The sequence below is a fragment of the Sorex fumeus genome, unplaced genomic scaffold (genome assembly GCF_029834395.1).
Source record: "Sorex fumeus unplaced genomic scaffold, SorFum_2.1 ptg000128l, whole genome shotgun sequence".
In the NCBI taxonomy this organism is placed as follows: Eukaryota; Metazoa; Chordata; class Mammalia; order Eulipotyphla; family Soricidae; genus Sorex; species Sorex fumeus.
In genome coordinates, this window is record NW_026606185.1 from 50,389,020 (window position 1) to 50,408,631 (window position 19,612).

General features: G+C 37.6%; 1 protein-coding gene across 5 annotated transcripts in view; it reads right to left on the reverse strand.

The window, feature by feature from the left end:
• SMAD2 (SMAD family member 2) overlaps positions 1-19,612 on the reverse strand; it is a 71,886-nt gene that overhangs the window by 12,337 nt on the left and 39,937 nt on the right. For 4 of the 5 annotated variants that reach the window (XM_056138151.1, XM_056138153.1, XM_056138154.1 and 1 more), the window contains exons 3-6: positions 9,894-9,983; positions 8,685-8,878; positions 7,160-7,294; positions 3,790-3,864 (exon numbers count right to left, since the gene is read on the reverse strand). In XM_056138151.1, coding sequence (XP_055994126.1) covers positions 3,790-3,864; positions 7,160-7,294; positions 8,685-8,878; positions 9,894-9,983 — 494 coding nt within the window. The remainder of the gene's footprint in view (positions 1-3,789; positions 3,865-7,159; positions 7,295-8,684; positions 8,879-9,893; positions 9,984-19,612) is intronic. The other variant, XM_056138155.1, reaches the window with a different exon arrangement.

Here is a 19,612-nt window from a genome sequence, read left to right on the forward strand (position 1 = left end):
GTAAAAATGAAACATTACTAGATACTGCATACATTAAGGAGATAAATTACCAGAAATACTTTTTATAATAATAAAGATACAATCTAGACAGAACGAATATATGACAAAATACAAGTTAAAAAAACCAACATAAAAAATTGAAAATCGAAAAAACCTTCTATTTATTTATTTATACATATGTATTTTTTTGGGGGGAGAGGGCTTTTGGGGTCAACAGCCAGCAATGCACAGGGGTTACTCCTGGCTTTGCACTCAGGAATTACTCCTGGAGGTGCTCGGGGGCTATACGGGATACTGGGAATCGAACCTGGGTTGGCCACGTGTAAGGCAAACGCCCTACCCACTGTACTATTGCTCCAGTCTCAACCTTCTATTTTAAAACCCCCTCCCTGGAAGAAATGAGTGCCATGGCAGACACTATCAAGTATTTAAGAACTAAGTATAAAGCCTATTGTCAAGACATTCCAAAAAGAGAACCCCTCTTCCCAGTATATGTAGAGTTCAGCATTATTAAAAAGTAAAAATTAGAGCTTCAATGAAGCATTGTGCTTTTAGCTTCTGTTAAAAAAACATTTAGTAAATATAAAATGTACAGTATATTAAAAATAAAATCCATCATTATTTTAAAACATTGCACTGTAGCACTGTCCTCCCATTGTTCATCAATTTGCTCGAGCAGGCACCATAACTTCTCCATTGTGAGACTTGTTGTTACTGTTTTTAGCATACTGAATACGCCACGGGGAGCTTGCCAGGCTCTGCTGTGCGGGCGGGACACTCTCAGTAGCTAGCCAGGCTCTCCGTGAGGGACAGAGGAATCGAACCCAGGTCGGCCACATGCAAGGCAAACACCCTACCCACTGTGCTATCACTCTAGCCATAAAACAATTTATCATAATCGAGGGAATCAGGTATAATTTTTCATTAGAAAATTTTTTAGAAAACCACGTAGGTGATATTACTTCTATTTAAGAGATTAAAAACAACTTCATGCTAGTTTACCTAACTAGTAGATAGCAGAGGAACAATTTAAACTCAGCCAGTCTTGCTCAGAATCTGATCAAGCTATATTACTTATTAGCTTGTAAGTTTTTGTCTCCTATGTGGAAGATCTAAACTTTGTCTAGAGACTCAAAATGAATGGAACAGAACTCAAACTTTCACAAGAATTAATGTCCACCAGACTTTAAGGGAATAATGAAGGTCTGACAAGATTTTTAAGAGAAAGAAAGCAAAAAGTTAACAGGCACTAGTTTACGTAATTTTTTTTTGACTTAGGGTTGGTGACAGAGGCACCCTAAGGGAAGGTCTCCCAGCTATTATGTAGTCAGGGGATCCTCCCAGGGATTCTAAGCCAACCCAGGCAGTGGTTCAATGTAAGGGCCTGCAGATGAGATGCTATTCAGCTTTGTAGTGCCGGACCATTACCCAGGCCACCCCAGGGGTGATGGAGGACCATGCAGTGCGGGGGAAAAGAATCAGGGTCAGTCAGACGCAACCCTTATCTATACTAAATAGTTTTTCAATCTGACTTCCTTCATTTAATAAAATGCACAGATCAGTACTTCCTTCTGTGCTAAGGTTGACTAGTATTCTAAGGTATGAATATACTACATTGAACTTACCCATTCAGAATTAGATGGACATTTGGAAAGTTTCCACTTTTGAATTATTATGAACAATGCTTATGTGAACATTTGTATACACATTTAAGGTAGATGGATGTGTTTTCAATTTTCTTGAGCATACACCTAGTAGTGAAATTGTTGGTCATATTGTTATTTTGTATTTAATTTTTTGAGGAATAGCAAATTTTTCCAAAGTAACAAAAACATTCTATATTCCCACCAGCAACATATGAAGATTCCATTTTCTCCATATCCTTATTAACACATTTTCTGGGGGATTATCTCAAAGCAGTGTGCAGGGAAGCTCAGGCCACTTCTAACAGGAATGCCCTGGCAGTGCTCAGTGCCCTCCAGGACTATACCCAGTGGTTTATGGTTTGTGGGGATATGTCATGTGGTGCTGGGGTTAAGAACTCTAATCTAGCTGCACTGCATGCCTAACAACTGAACTAAGCTGTCTAGTCCCCATTAATACTTCTTATGTTCTCTTGAATCAAAGCCAATTTTAGTGAGCGTGAAGTGGTATGTGATTCTGGTTTAGATTTATACCTCCTGATAGTTAATCACTTCAAGCACAAAAGTGGGCCACCATGGGCAAACAATATAGCTGTGGAACTGGAGAGATAGTACAGTGAGTGGGTTCCTGCCTTACAAATGACCAATTCGAGTTTGATCCCTGGCATCCCATGTCCCACAAGCACCACCAGGAAGAATTCCTGAGTTTAGAGCTAGGAATAACCCCGAGCATTGCCAGATGTAGCTACCACTGGCTGCCTAAAAAAAGAAATACAGTTGACTGATCTAGGCGTATGTTTCTTTGACATAAAGACTTAAAGTTGTATCTGGAAGCCGAAATAAAATCGGCAGTGAGACATTTGTATTAAGATGCACCACATATACTTCTAATGATCATTAGATTATCTTCCTTGGCTATAAACGAAACAGTTTTGAAGTATGACTAGCTATGGCACTTTTTTAAAACCTGAGAATCTAAATATTGGAAGAATTTAAACAATGTAATTATTGTTGAAAAATGTCCATTACCCAATGCCTTCATCAATTTTAATTCATGGTTCAGTGGTAGCCTCCCCACAATGGCTTTCAGGCACAAGGTGCCAGACTGAATAACCTAGCACCAGTATTTGTAATTTCCAGGGTCAGTGTACAATGAAAGTTTGTAATCACATACTGCAAGCAAGCATGAGTGAGCACCACAACCACGTGCAACAATGAGAGTAGTAGAGAGGAAAGGGAAAGAGGAGGGGAGGAACAGAAAAGGAACTGTGGCTATAAAAAAAAATTATCAAAATGGCGGATGCTCTAGTATACTCTGCAGAAAGGCTGATAATACTATTTTTATCAGGTTGTGGTATTAACGTATCTAACCCTTAAGATACAGTCATGATGAAACTGATCAAGAGCACAATTACAGGGCCAGAGACACAGTACAGCAGATAGGGTACTTTTATTGCATGTGGCTGATCCAGGTTCGATCCATAGCACCCCCAGTAGTACCCAGAGGCCCACTAAGATTGATCCTGAGAACAGTCAGGAGGACGCCATGAGCACAGGCAGGCATAGCCAAAAACAAACAAAAAAAATCAGCTAATTACAATGCCATTGCAGCTATTTTCATGAGTAACCTATTAGTTTTGGTGGGTTATAAATTTTATAACAGAGTAATTGAGAGTTTTGCTATGCATAACACGTTAAAACTTTTTCTCCACCTATTTGAAGCTGATAGCTAGAACACTAGAAATTAATTGACTAAGAAGTCACTGTAAAGATAAAAGAACACTAAAAGCTGTTTTTCATTCCTTTCTCCAAATTCTTTTGAAGATCTGTTACTGGACCAAGTACTTTCATCACAAACATTTATGTAGGGTAATTCAATATTTACAGATGTAGAATATTTAATATGTTCTCAAATTTTCATTTATCCCAATGAGAACATTTGAAAAAATGGTTCTGCTAAATAACTTATGTTAATTGTTCACTGACACCAGGGCCCTTCCCTGAGTTGATGATACAAAATATAATTAAATCAAAAGAAAAGACTCTTTCTAGGGCATTTGTTCCAATCTCCTAAATGCTAAGTAACTAATGACTTTCTAATAGGCAGTAATCTAATTACTGAAATAATGTGGAAGGCATTCTTTACCTGTATCCATACTTTGGTTCAACTGTTGGTCACTTGTTTCTCCATCTTCACTGATATAGCCGGGAGGTGGTGTTTCTAGAAAAAGTTCAAAACAAATCAAGTTCAATTTAATCTTACCACCTTTTCTTCCAGCTACCAAAGATAACCAATGAATCACTCTGAATTTTAAATATGTTATATAATATTATTATAAAAAGCAGTATTGGATAGGAGGACTTATGAATCAGCTTCTGATCTAAATCTTAAAAGTGAACTGTAAAGCCTACTTGTAATACAATCAAGTTCTACAGGCATATTTTCTTAGTTATCATTTACATACCTGGCTCATTCCCATACATAAATTTTTCTGTGGCAAAAGCCAAACATGTAAGTTCAAGAATGCTTCAGTTCTAAATTGCTGGAAAGATATTGGCACATTCTATGTTTGGTTTTTTCCCTAATGACCATTACGTGTCGCTACCTGGGAAATGATTAAAAAAAACATGCACAGGAGGTATAGGGTCTGCCCTGCACAGCCCTGGGATTATTAATCCCTTGCACAGCAACTTTCCCATTCCCCCAAAGATACATTTCTAACCAGTAAATGTTAGTTTTTTTTTTTTTTTGCTTTTTGGGTCACATTCAGCGATGCACAGGGATTACTCCTGGCAGTGCTTGCGGGACCATGTGGAATGCTGGGAATCGAACCTGGGTCGGACGCATGCAAGGCAAACGCCCTGCCCGCTGTGCTATCGCTCCAGTCCTAAATGCTGAGTTTTGAAGCAGAAAATGAAAATAGAATACTGTACACAGAGATGGGTATTTGATCATTGTATAGTTGAAACCCAAGCACAAAAATGTGTAAGTCTGCAACTGTACCTCATGATGTCTCACTATTAAAAAATTTAAAAAAAAAAAGAATACTGTACAGAACTAAGGAAAAAAAAAACCTTTGAAAATTCCATTATGTCTTATAAACAAAATGTTAATATTCAAGAGACATTTGAATAAGTTTTATGTTAAAAACATTTACTCAGTATTACTATTTCAATTTCAAAAAGGCAAAAGTAAGTTTCAGTTATCAAGTTCATCGATTACACTGCTAGACCGCTTTAAGCAATTCATAATATACATGCCTATAATATTTTGTAATTATCCTAAGGGAGAGTGATTATGTGGCTTAAAGGTCTCCCTCATTGTCCTTAATTCCCTTCCAAAAGCAAGTTATACCCCCAGAAGTGCTCAAGCACTCAAATCTTGGCATCCTGCATGCAAGTACATGATCCAGTACACTTTGCTGTCTCTCCAGCCTAACCCCCCAAATTTTAATTATGAAAGTTCCAAAAGTAAAATAATGTACCTCTATAAACTTAAACAACAATGTCCCCAGTTTCCCTCCACATTGGTGACGGGAAACCTACACAGGTGAAAGGATGAGTGTTGGAACATTATGTAACTGAAACCCAAACATGAACAATCTTGTGACAGTGTACTCATGGTGATTCAATAAAAAACAAATTCTTAAAAACTGAAACAAAGAAAACTAAATTAGGGATAATATTTTCCACTATGTTCTTTATAAAAGGTTAACGCGAATAAAATTAAACAAGGCTAAATAAGCTTTGTCACTCAAACTTCCAGATCTCAATTATCTCAAGAGGAAGAAATAATGACTGTCATAACAGTTTATTCTATTTTGCTTTCCACGATTATTGTTTATCTGTAAGATAACAAATGATGCCTTTTCTTTTCTTTTTTTTTTTTTGCTTTTTGGGTTACACCCAACGATGCACAGGTGTTACTCCTGGCTCTTCACTCAGGAATTACTCCTGGCAGTGCTCGGGGGACCATACAGGATGCTGGGAATCGAACCCGGGTCGGCTGCGTGCAAGGCAAATGCCCTACCCACTGTGCTATCACTCCAGCCCCCAAAGTGATGCCTTTTGCATTTTGGGTAAAGTCAGAAATTCTTTTGAGTGGAATAAAAATTGAAACTTCAAATCTTGCTTAATTTAGGTTGAAGCTATATAATGCCCATTGGTCAGAAAGGCAAATAAGTATGATTAACTTTTCATTTTCTACTTTGTGAAATATTCTAAACTAAACAAAGAAGAGGTGTGGGGGCTGGGGGAGCACTGAAGCAAACATCTCCACAAGATAAAGTCATCTTCCCACATAATTACTGAGTAGTTCTCTTAGGAGACTGTGGTTTACACCTCAGTCTCTTGGTATTGTTGAAAAGCACTAATTCTCACATCAAAGACTTAAAATGCCTCCCTCTTCAGATCACACACACATAACTCTACTTTCTGCCAAATTCTTCCCCTAGGAAATGATTGTTTTATTATTTTCCTTTAAATCTACCCTCCAGGCTTCACCCCCCCAGCACTCTACACACTTTCCTCCTAACAACCACCCCAAAGTTTGTTTTCTAGCAACCCGAAAAGCAGTCTTAAGTTCTCTCTAGAACAAAAGAGAAATAAAAGAAATGCACTTCACAACAATCAATAAACACTTTCTAAATTCAAAGTTAGCTATTTAAAAAAATTTAATGCCTTCAAAAATAAGCATTTTTCTATGATGAGGCATGCAAATAAATTACTTTTTTAATATATAGAAAACTTTCTGTTCCATAAATATCTCAATTGCATAAATGTGAAGAGTAAAACGGGACTATTATAAAGTGAGAACAAAAACTTAGGCAATAAACAATGCAATTAGAAAATGCAGAATTTTAAAGCTAAAAATTAATTTATTTTCCAGGAGTTACAGAGCCCAAATAAAAATAACATAGAGGCTTCCAGTATCCTAAGTCCTTATACCTAGAGAAGTAAAGTATTCTTTTATTTCTATATAATGTTAAAGTTTCTCTATCAACCTGTGATAACCACCGTTTGGTTGATTTTAGTCACATTTTATTTCAGGAATTCCCCCCTACCCCTTATTTATTTTGCTTACATTCTGTATCTCTCGGCTTCAGCAACTAAGACAAACTTAGTAAAAATAAAGCTATTCTCCAAGAAAAAAAAATTAAGCTCTCTATTTCACAAAATAATAACCCAACAAATCATATCTCTTTAGTTAAAATTCAGAAGTATTTGCTTTAACAAGTCAATCAAGGGCCCAGAGATAGCATAAAGGGCAGGGCTCTTGCCATGCAGAGAACCAACCATTGTTCAATCCCCAAGCATCCATATAGTCCCCTGGTCCCATCAGGAATAATCCCTGAGTACAGAGCCAGGAGTAAATCCAGGAGCTTTACCAGGTGTAACTCAGAAACAAAACAAAATAATAATTTAAAAATAAAAAGTCAGACTACAAATTACTAATACTGAATAATTATGAAAAAAAATTTAATCTTCTTTTTAGGAGACTAGGAGGCAAGTTATACCTGGGATATAATTACTTTGTGGCTCAATTCCTGCGGGAAAATTAGTGTTTTCTGGAATGGAGTGGGTATAATCGTCCAAAGGTGGCAGTTCTGTCAGGATCTCAGTGTGTCGAGGTACCAACACCGGAGGCAAAACTAAAATAGTAAAAGAAATTCAAATTAATGGCAAGAACAAGTGACAATTGAAAAGCCTTTATTAAAAATTTTCACATGTGAAAAAAGAAAAAAAAGCCTGCCTAACTTTAAAATTTAGGATTTACCTATTTGGAATTACTGAGGAGCTGACAAATCTAACTTAGTACCACCATCTAAACTTCAAGCACTAATTTATCTTTGACTTTGCAGAACAAGATGATCCCATTAATACTGCCATAGAAGCTCATAAATACTCACTGGAAAACATTATGAAAAGATTTGTAAGAATCTGATTTGGGGAATTTTCTAAAAATATAGCTTCATTTAAAAAAAAATTTTAAGTAAATAAATAAGCTACTGAAAAGTCCTGCTCTGGAGTTTGACTCAACTGCTTTGATACAAAGCACCCAAACAGAAAGAGCCCTTCAAACTGTAGTCGAAGCTACCACTAATGTCTGAGGTGTTCCATCACCCAAGGGGCAGAATCAACCACTAAGGGAAACATGGGTTTCGTTTTCAACAGATTACAAATTTGTGGGATGAAAGCAACTTGGGTTTTTTTTTTTTTTTTTGGTGAAGCAAAATAGTTTGTATTGAAACTTATTTAGAAAGATGGGAGGGAAATAAATGGGAGAAGTGTATTCCAGAGAAAATACAGGCTTCTCCAGAGATGAAACAGGCAAGCAAACGAGGTATGTGTTCAAGGGAGAACATAGGATTGAAGGGCAAGCCTGAAAACTTCTAGTGTATATACTTGGCTGTCAAGTAGTATGCTATCCCAAGAAACTACCGTATCTTTCCATAACTTTTTGTAAACTACTTTAAAAATAAGTACTTTAAGGGGACAGAGTGAACAGTACAGCAGATAAGGTGCTTGCCTTGCATGAGGCTGACCCAAGTTCCACCCCAAGCATCCCAGCTGGTCCTCTGTGGCCGCAAGGAGTAATTCCTGAGTTCAGAGCCAGGAGTAACCCCTGAGTATCACTGGGTATGGCCCAAAATTTTAAAAAGCACTTCAATTAACACTAAATTATGTTAAGTTTTAAATAATTGATCGGAGGGGCTGGAGAGATAGCACAGCGAGTAGGGCTTTTGCCTTGCACGCGGCCGACCTGAGTTTGATTCCCAGCATCCCATATGGTCCCCTGAGCACCGCCAGGAGTGACTCCTGAGTGCAGAGCCAGGAGTAACCCCTGTGCATCACCGGGTGTGACCCAAAAACCAAAAAATAAATAAATAAATAAATAAATAAATAAAAATAAAGGCAAATATAAAAAAAATTGATCGGAGTTTTATAGTAATATTTTTCTTCAGTCAATGAGGTATAATTAGAGTGCACAAAATGCGTCCCAATATCTAATTTCAGACAATCAAATTCTATTTTTCCTACCTGGGGTCTCAACTCTCTGGTAGTGGTAAGGGTTTACACATACTTCGTCCTTTTTAAGATTAAAAGCATATTCGCAGTTTTCAATAGCTTTGAGTTCATGGTGACTGTGAAGATCTGGCCAGCGCCATAATCGGCAATATATAACATGTGGCAGTCCTTTTCGATGAGATACCTGAAGCCGGCCATCCAGAGACCTATTGGGAAGCAAAGGTATAAGAAAGGTGGTAATTTAAAAATCAGTTTTAGTCAAATTTACTAAACTTTGTACAACAGGAGCATAGAGGAAGAAATGACAGACATTCAGTTTGTTTTAGTGAGTACAAGGAAGAAAAATGTACTATTTAATGGATCTGATTAAAAAAAAATAACAGCAGCACTAACAAATGTTTCTTATAACTATGCTATGTAAAGGACTCAAAGGTCAATGAATGGCTAACTACTTGGGCAAAAACTAATATCTAATAAAAATATATATTTGGAAAAACATTTTGTCAAATCTTTAGTAAATGAAACTCTGTAGGAATGTTTTTAAAGGCAGTAATTCTGTGGGTGACTTAATTGTCAAAAAAGGGAAGTAGTGTGAAGAATGGTAAATACCAACAATGATATAAAAGTAACTTACTCTAATATAACTCATTCCTGCTGTGACTGTTTTTGCATACTGAGGTGCAATTCTGTAACTCACACATAAATGCGGATGGTGATGAATATGATGAAATGAAGTGAACAAATATCATTATGCTCAAAGAAAGAGAATAAGGTGATTAGAACCAAAATATAACAAAAATGAGTTTGTGTGACTGTGATAAGGGGTTCAGTAAATAACTGTGTATTTATTAGTATAAAGATGAGGTTTAGATGATAGCAAGAAATTTAGCAAATACTGATTATGAATTTAAAAATTAGGCCAACAATAGATTATAATGTTATCTCAAACTAAAATGAGAATATAGTTATCAAAATTCTTTTTCTTTAGGGGATGCAATAATTTAAATAAGATTCAAAATTAGATTTTCATTGATCAAAACATCAGTTGAAACATTTAATATATTTTCATACTGGCAAGCAGGTATTTTAAATGCCATGCCTTATTTTACATTAAGGAAACATTCTAGGCAAACTTATATTAAGCAACCCACTACATGTCTTCCACAGTACCCCCCACCTCCCACAAGATCTCTAGGATTTGATAGAGGGCAGAATATTCACCTGGTTTGTTCAGAGAAGTTGTAAAGGCCTGTTGTATCCCACTGATCTATCGTATTTGGTGTACTCAGTCCCCAAATTTCAGAGCAAGTGCTGTGCATAAATTGAAAAACAAAAATTGATGTGAACATGGAAGCATGGTTATTCAAAATACCATGATGTAAAACATGGAAAATGTACAGAATACTTCCTTCACCCAGAAAATATACATTTCTTCAGTTTTCACAGGCATTTTTTGCTGGTTTCTATATTTTCTATATGAAGGAAGCCAGTAAAAATGGAACATGTGACTCCAGATAAGTTATGATCATGTTTTTAAAATGTGAACTTCAATGCTCTCTACATTAATGAAATTATACCTATTTGTCCAATTTCCTCACTTCACGACAAAAAAAAATCTAACAGCCATTAGTCTTACAGTACTTCCTTTTAATCTAGTCTTTTTAATCAAAACATGACAATTTTTAAAACAGCTAGTACTTTTAAAATACAAAATTTCAATTAAAATAGATACATTTTGACAGTTAAGATTTTCAGGTTATTTGATTGAGATACATTTTTAGACTCAGGTTTACTAACAATTAGTGTTCTATTACTACGGAGAACATGGACGTGGACTCTGAAGTCATTTGATATGGCACAATATCTTAAAGTTTCAACCAATTACTATAAAGACAAAAAAAAATCCATAAAAGCACCAAATTCTTTAAAGAATATAAAAAAATTTGCAATACCTAGCTTTTTAAGTATCAATATGCCTGAAAGACACATATAGAGAATCCCTGGTTTTTTCCTTCAGTATTTCTTTTCAGAAAGATCATGGGCGTTCCAGGGACAATTCTCCCTATTTTCCCTGCCACTAGTTCACTTCAAAGTGACTTCTCATCTGTGGGCGAAGGGAAGAAGCAGCACTTAAAAGGTAGCCTGGAAAGGAATTTGAACTGCCGTGGTCTCTCAGGTGCATTAAAATAAAGAGTCAAAGATACAGCTAGACAATTCAATCAGCTAATCAGTGGCTGAATAAATAGCAGTACATAAAAAAAAAGAAAACTGGGCCTGAGCGACCAGTACCGTGGGTAGGGAGTTTGCCCTGCATGCAACAGACCCAGGTTCAATCTCCAGCATCCCGTACTGTCCTGAGCACAGGCAGGAGCAATTCCTGAGCATTGCAGGGTATGACTTCCCCCTGCCCCCCTCACCTAAAGAGTCAAAGATAATTTCTGAAACTCTATTATTTTACCCATATATTACAAAATCAAAATTTCAAAAGAAATAAGATACATTTCAGAACAACTTTTGAAAATAAAAATCAAATGAGAGATTAGGTTCCAGCTACTTTATTCCATCCGAGTGAGAGCATTTAAAGGGTGGTGGTGACTGGCACCAGCTTCCAGGCTTAGTTTCAGCGTTACAGGTCCTCTTTCACAGTACCTAAGCCTCAGGTACAATTCTGCCATGTTTTGTTGGAGTTTACATTAACTATAGTACTGGGCAATTAAGGGAAAAAAAGAAAAAAAACACTTCCAGATACTTTCCTACACCCTATTTTACAAGATTTGCTGGCTTTTAAGGCTGCACAAATTTATCTTTCATTTGTACAATACAAAAGCCAAAATAAAAGAAACTATCTGGGGATAGTTCATTTATTTATAGTTTTGTTTTGTGGCTATACCTGGCAGTGCTCAGCGCTTAGTCCTAAAATTCTATGCTCACGGATCATTCCCAGTGGTGCTCATATATTGTGCTATGGGATGGAAAACCAGGGTTGGCAAAATGCCAACTAAAGCCTACTTTTGTATTAGACTATGTACTGGCTAGGGAGCAGGCACAGTACAGGGAATCGAACTCGGGACCTTCTATCATGGTTCATATCCCAAGGACTCCAGACAATGGTTAATTTTTTGGCTTTGGTGCCACACCCAACAGCGCTCAGGGTTTACTCTCAGCTCTGCACTCAGAGATCACTCCTGGCAGGGATGCCAGAAATCAAACCTGGGTCAGCCACATGCAAGGCAAATGGCCTACCAGCTGTACTATTTCTCTACGCCCCAGACAATACTTTTAAAGTAACTACTATGGGCTTTTTAAGTTTGTGTTCAAAGGAGAACAGACTTGCTTGTCTCTATGTCTCTGCTTGCTTATTTTCACTCTGGAGATGCCTGTGTTCCCTCTTGAACACAGTTCCCATCTTTCTCAACCCTGACATCTTTCTAAGCTAGATTCATTCAGTAAAAACTACCTTACAGCACTAAAAAATAAAGTATTGTAGGTATGTCATGGGAATTTCAGTTGAGTAATGCAAACTATAAAATTCAATTAGAAAATTCTAAAACTGAAAATTACAAAATCAGACACAAAAACATTAGCCTTAAAGTTACAGAAAACAGATTAGCAAATCTAAAGATAGATCAATAGGAATAATCTAATCAGAAGACCTAAAACAAGAGAACATAAAATAAACAGCTTCAGTAACACATGCTGTCTTAAAAAGGCCATATAATATTTGAGATAATAATTGTTGGGAGTTTTGTAATTTTAGTTGGAAACTAAACCTATACATCTATGAACTTAATGAACACAAAACAATTTAAAAACAAAACTTCAAAGGATATACCTCTCATGCATGTAATTTTAAAAATAAAAGATGAGCAGGTGCTTGGAAGATAATACAGTAAGGCCTGTCTTGTATGGGCCATTCCTAGAACCTCAAGGTTCTCTGAGTACCATACAAAAGATCCCTGAGGGCAGAGTCAGAAGTAAACCTTGATCACTACCAGGTGTGCACCCCCCCCCCCAAAAAAAAGACTGAAAAAAATCAACTCTGAATGAATAAGGACCACAGAAATGCTTGGCATAAGGATTCCACCTAAACCCCTGCAATCAGAAACTTGATTAAACTCTCTAGTAATGGCTGCCAGCAACCAAAGGCTACATCCCAGGTATGACCCAGACTCTTTTGACTTGAGTTTCTACCTAGAAAAGCTCAAGGCTGATGAAACAATTTACCATTTATCTCAACCAATACCTGTCTACAGGCACCTGATCCCAAGATCTCTACGTCCTCCACAGGTCACAGAACATGTACTTAGAAAGCTTACAATTGTAAAACCTTCCCTGTCTCTCTGTGGCTCCTCCAACTCAGGTTTGTCTTTCTTCGAGACCTAAAAGCCATTCCCTTAGAAAATAATCAATCAGTAGGACAGGTAACGCCTCCAGCTCCAAGTGAGGAGGGAGGATGGAAATCTACAGCCTAACTTCTATCAATGGCGTTTAGCAGACACAGAAGCTGACAGTGAAAACCTCTTTTCCTCACTTTCTGGGTAATTTTGTACCTCCCTATTCCCCTGTTCCCAGTCATCTGTGTGCAGAACAAAATGGAACCATGTTCTCATCCTACTGTAGCAAATACTGGAAAAAAAAAATTCTACCAATGTAAATTTTATCTTTTGGCGAAGAGAATGATACATGTCAGGAGATAAACATGAGTATTTTTCATCAGAAGAATGAAACCCTGAAGACAATGGGACATCTTTTCAGGAGTTAAAAGGTGAAAAAACCTCAACTCTAAAATATAACTAAAATAAAATACAACCAACAAAAATAGGTTCCACAAAAGAATCTAAAGGTATGTTGAAGACTTTAAACAAAAGAATTACTATCTAGCAAGACCTTACAAAGAAATACAAAAGAAAAGTTCTCCAAATAAAGAGAACTGCCAACAGATAAAAAACCTGAATTGTGAAAATGAAAAAGAAAAAAAACCTTGTAGGTAAGTAAACACTGAAGACAGTATTTTCTTTTGACTTTTAAAACAGGGAGACTGGGGCTGGAGCGATATAGAACAGGGGATAGGGCATTTGCCTTGCACACGGCCAAGCCAGGTTCAATTTTCAGCATCCCATTTGGTCCCCCGAGCACCACCAAGAGTAATACCTGAGTGCATGAGTCAGGAGTAACCCCTGTGCATCGCTGGGGGTGACCCAAAAAGGAAAAAAAAAAAAAAGAATTTTCTTTTAACTTTTTTTTTTTTTTTTGCTTTTTGGGTCACACCTGGCGATGCACAGGGGTTACTCCTGCCTCTGCACTCAGGAGTTACTCCTGGTGGTGCTCAGGGGACCATATGGGATGCTGGGGGTCAAACCTGGGTCAGCCACATGCAAAGCAAACGCCCTACCCGCTGTGCTATCTCTCGAGCCCCTTCCTTTGACTTTTTAAAAAAGAGAGATGAGACGGACACACATTCAAAAAAACAAGGGCTACCAGTGCTGGCGTGGATGCAGGAAGAAAAAGACTCTCCTTCACTGTTGGTGGGAATGTCAACTGTCCAGCCCTTTCAGAAAATAATATGAACACTCCTCAAAAAACTAGAAATTGAGCTCCCATTTGATCCAGCAATACCACTTCCGGGAATACACATGTGGGTCCAAAAACACAGCAGAAATGTCATCTGTACTTCTGTGTTCACTGCAGCACTATACACAATAGCCAGAATCTGGAAACAACCCAAGAACAGACAACTGGATAAAGAAATTATGGTACAGCTACACAATGGAATACTACAACACAGCCATTAGGAAAAAAGAAGTCATGAAATTTACTTATAAATGAATGGACACGGAGAGCAACATGCTGAGTAAAATGAGTCATAAGGAGAGTGACAGATATAGAATGACAGTACTCATTTGTGGCATATAAGAAAAAAATATATAGTATGAGACTAATACTCAAGGCCAGTGAAAACAGAAACCAGGAGTCAATGATTGGAAACTTGCTTTTTGGGTCTTGTCTTTTGAGTGTCTGGGGGACAAAGGTCAGTTAGGATAGAGAAGGGAACAGTATGACAATAACAGTTGGAAATGATCATTTTGGATAGTAACTGAATGTTGAAAGTAGGCAAAAAGATATACCTGATAAGCTTTTAGTATCTGTATTGCAAATCATTAAGGCCCAAAGATATTACTTTCCCTCTTTATCATTCTGCCACTTATTTGTCCAGCCTTTGAAGAATCCACAGTATACCAGGATGGCTTCCTTTGCCTTTTGATACTAAGAGTTTAGGCAACTTAGTATTTATTTACCCTAATTCCCTAATATTATTTGGTCTATTCCCCCCCCCCCCCAAATCTACTACAATCATAATCTCAGCAACATCCTACAACAGTAACTGAAAGATCTATACATATTACATATATATACATACACACATATAACATATATGTATGAATATATGTATATTTGTATATGTATATACGTATTAATGCATACAACATGGACGATCTCAGCTATAGCTCTCAGAAATATCTGGCTGGGAGATATTTAACACAAAAGAACAGATACTGAAGGATTCCATAAAGTTCTCGAAGGGGCACAAGTGGAGAACAGAAAAATATTCAGACAGGAGAACTGAAAGAGTGTGAAATAACAAAGTGACTGAAATGTTTATCTTTCAAGGGGGGGGGCAGTGCTGCAGTAAAAGGGTCTCTTCAAATCAAGAAAACGTTTTAAATTCTTCCTTCCTAAGTTAACAATGACATGTCGGGTACTGTATAAGATTTAAAGTAAACTAAGTACCAGAGGTCAGAAAGATAGTACAATGGGTAGTACTTCATACAGCTGATCTGGGTTCGAGCCCCGACATCTCATATGGTCTCCCTCCAGGAGTGATTTCTGAGCAGCATCAGAGTAAGCCCTGAGGATAGCCAGGTATGGCTCCCAAAAAACTAAAGTATAAACGAAAGACCTCGCAGTAATCTGTAAACTAAAAATATAATTCCAGCATTTGAAATTTGAGAATGCTGTGCTTAACAGGGGTAATAAAATAATTTCATAAAGATCATACACTTAACAGTGGCAGGACCAGGATTCTAGCACACATCGTATTAAATAATTCTTTCTGCTCTACTAAGCATTCTGAGCTTTGACTTTAATAATGGTTAAGCTACTTCTACGACTGAAATTCAAGGACCCTTGGGGACCTTAATAATAGTTAAGGCCCTCCCGTTGATCGTCGATTTGCTCGTGCGGGCCCAGTAACGTCTCCATTGGAGACTTTGTTGTTACTGTGTCTGGCATACCGAATACTCTCGGTAGCTTGCCGGGCTCTCCGAGAGGGGCGGAGGAATCAAACTCGGGTCGGCCATGCTGGCCGCTTGTAAGGCGAACGCCCTACCCGCTGTGCTATCGCTCCTATAATTTCAGCAGTAAAGTTTTAAATTACATTTTCAGTGAGTAAATATTAACTTCCATAAATCTTCTAAACAAATAATAAGTCTATTGCTTCATCATTTTAGTCTGATCATGGATCTGTTACAACTACCTAAATGTAGAAGAGTAACTACAGAGACTACTCAACTTAACATGTAAGTAATGACATCACACCCCCAGAAAACGGAATGATATCATGGTGTGTTGTATAAATTATGTCTCATTGTAGTTTTAGAGAAAATTCCTAGGAGAACTGAATCATTCCCACAAGGCACATGGTAGTATGCTAACCCCAAAGAACAACTCAGTGTAGCATTCAGCATCATGATCGTAATATAAAAATCAATACGAATAAAAGTAGCATCATTCATTAATTTCATTAGTACAGTATAAAAATGATAAAGTATAAAAAAATCTTATGATACGCATAAGCTTACTCTATTTAAACATAGCAATGGAAGGCCATAAAAATTCTGTGAATTAGTCAAATGAGAAAAGCATCAACCAATACACTAGCACAACACTTCCTAAATTTACTTGGCCATCTAACTTCAGGACATTTTTTAAAACTCTAAGAAGTGGAACAGGAAGAAAGCTCAATAGGGAGGCTTGAAGTAGTCCCTGAGTGCCACTGAGTATGGCAAAAAAACCAAATACACTGAAAAGCAAAATCGCTTCGTATAATTTCTGCCAGATCAATATCCAATAGTTTACTAAATGCAATTGATATAAAATATTTATATATTTTAACAGGGGCAATAAACCAACATTTTTCAGTAACAATGCTACAGGCATTGATAAAGATGAGCAAGTTCAAACATGTTACAATCCCATGTGAAGTCCTACTGCTCTATTTATGGGACATAATTTCTTAAAGATAGCAATCTCCCTATCAATGGGTAAATTTCTGGCTGACCTCACTAAAATAATATAAAACTGGGAAAGAAAGGTGAGACAGCAGCTAAAACCATCAAGATACAAGTGTGTGAACAAAGTTTCTATGCCTTTCAGTTGCTAGCAGTTAATCCCAGGATCACTCAATAGTTAAATCTTTATCAAACTACCCTAGTGACAAGTATCAGTAAAATCACATTAACACTTTGCACTGATTCAAACAGACATGTCTGCTAAGATATTTTTGTAGGATATATGTATTTATTCACATACTTATGATCAGGAGATGCAAGAAAGCATTGAGAGCAAAGTTCAAGGAAAGTATTAACTTAAAAGGTTTATACTTCCAAATCATAAACCACTAAACCAAGTTTGCTGTTCCTGCCAGTACTTGCATAATACATTACAGCAATCAAACCACCAGTGTCAAAATATTCCTTGTTACCTTTCCTATTTTTCATGACTTCTTATCTCAGTAATATAGTTTACAATGTAAAGAAAGCTACAATCTAGGCTAGAGTTCCTCAACCACTGGTTTGCAGGTGTAGAAAGGTCGAAAACTACTGGTCTACCACCTTGGTTCTCTCAGTTCACAGGTGTGAGAAGGTTAAAAAACGATGGTCCAGGTTGTCACTGAGAAAAGATTATAAAGCATGCTGAACACTGAATAAAATTAAAGGAGCTAATAAATTAACAGTATAGCATCAAACAAAATTTCACTTGAGTCTCCTGCTCAGAAAAAAATGGATGGAAAAAAAAATGATGAACTCAAGAAAAACTACTCATACAGAAATACTTGTAACCCTGCATCAGTATTATTGGTACTTACACAGTCCTTTCATATTATTTATAACCAACAAGACTGTATGTTTATCATTTTTATTTTAAATAGCTCAGAAATCAAGAGCTGAATGTTTTAATTAAACATCTCCAGGCCAGGCAGTGTGTTCAAAGGGATGGAGTACAGGCTGTGCATGATGAAGGACTAGGTTTTATCCCCAACACTGGATATTCCCCATCACCCCTTCCCATCCCATGTTCCATTAGCTGCTGGGAGTGAAACAAATACATGGAGGTGAAATCTCTAGCATCGTGTGACCCTCCCCCCACAACAAACAAAACCTCTATAATAACATCTGTCATCATCACCATACAAATAAGGAATAAGAAACAGAAAGAAAACACCTTCCTCCTGACAGTTTATTCCCCCCCCCCCCCCATCACCAAAAAAATGAGTTTGAGAGACAACATTGTCCTTAACAGGATATAGTGAACAATTAATTTTTCCTCTTTTTAGTTTTGGGATCACAACCAGCTGTGCTTAGGGCTTACTTCTGACTCTGCCAACTATATGCAGTGCTGGGGATCGAAGCACGTCAACCACATGTGCCTCAACCTCTGTACTATTTCTCTGGCCTTAAATTAAAAAATTAGCATCTCCATAACACCCAAAAGGACAGAGAGAATAAGAGGGAAAGAGGGATTGTGCCTGCCACAGAGGCAGGAGGTGGGAAAGGGTGGGGGTGGGCAGAGGGATACTGGGAACACTGGGGGTGGAGAATGGGAACTGGTGGAGGGATGGGTACTTGAACATTGACCGACTGAAATGCAATTATGAAAGTCTGTAAATCTGTAAATGTATCTCACGATGATTCATTAAAATTTTTTTTAAAATTTTAAAAAATAGCATCTCTAGAAGATAGCAAATAACCCAGTAATTGCCTATTTCAGCATTATTTGTTTTTATGCCAGAACCACACTCTGATTACTGTGACATCAAGCAGGTCCTAAAGCCAGATAGATTGTTTAAAGATCTGTTGTTCCTTCTCATGACTATTTTGGATATACTAGGTTCTAACACAATTCCAGGTAAATTTTAGTATCACTGGACGATTCTTTAACATACATCACTGTCACTGTCACAATCCTCCCGCTGTTCATCAATTTGCTCGAGCAGGCCCAGTAACATTGTGAGACTTGTTACTGTGTTTGGCATATCGAATACGTCACGGGTAGTTTGCCAGGCTCTGCCATGTGGGCGAGATACTCTCGGTAGCTTGTCAGGCTCTCCGAGAGGGGCGGAGGAATCGAACTCGTGTTGGAAATATTGGCTGCGTGCGAGGCAAACGCCCTACCCTCTGTGCTATTGTTCTGGTCCCTTAGTTTGCATTTTTATTCCCCTCTTCCTTCCACTGTGGCTGTGATACCAGGGATTGCAAGCACAACTTGATATAGTGCTCACTAGGCATTACATTTGCTAGCTATGGTGCTTGCACATCTCTTAGCGATGCTCAACAGCACAAACTGTGGTGCAGCAAGAACCAATTCAGGACCAGAGAACACGGACACCAGCACTGCCAGACTCCAACAGCATAGCTGCTAGAAAACACACCTGGCGGAAACACTAGCACCAGGATCGAATCTGTTGGAAGCCACTGAGCTATTCCACCAATTCAGCCACATCACATTTGTGTTTTCAGCATGGTAGGTAGTTCTAGCGTTACGACACCTCAGGACTGGTCTAATCGAGAAAGGGTCATGTTTTCTCTGTTCCTATATTAAGTTATTTTAAATACTATATACACAATGTCACGAAGATACTAGATTCTGTTATATTCCTGCAA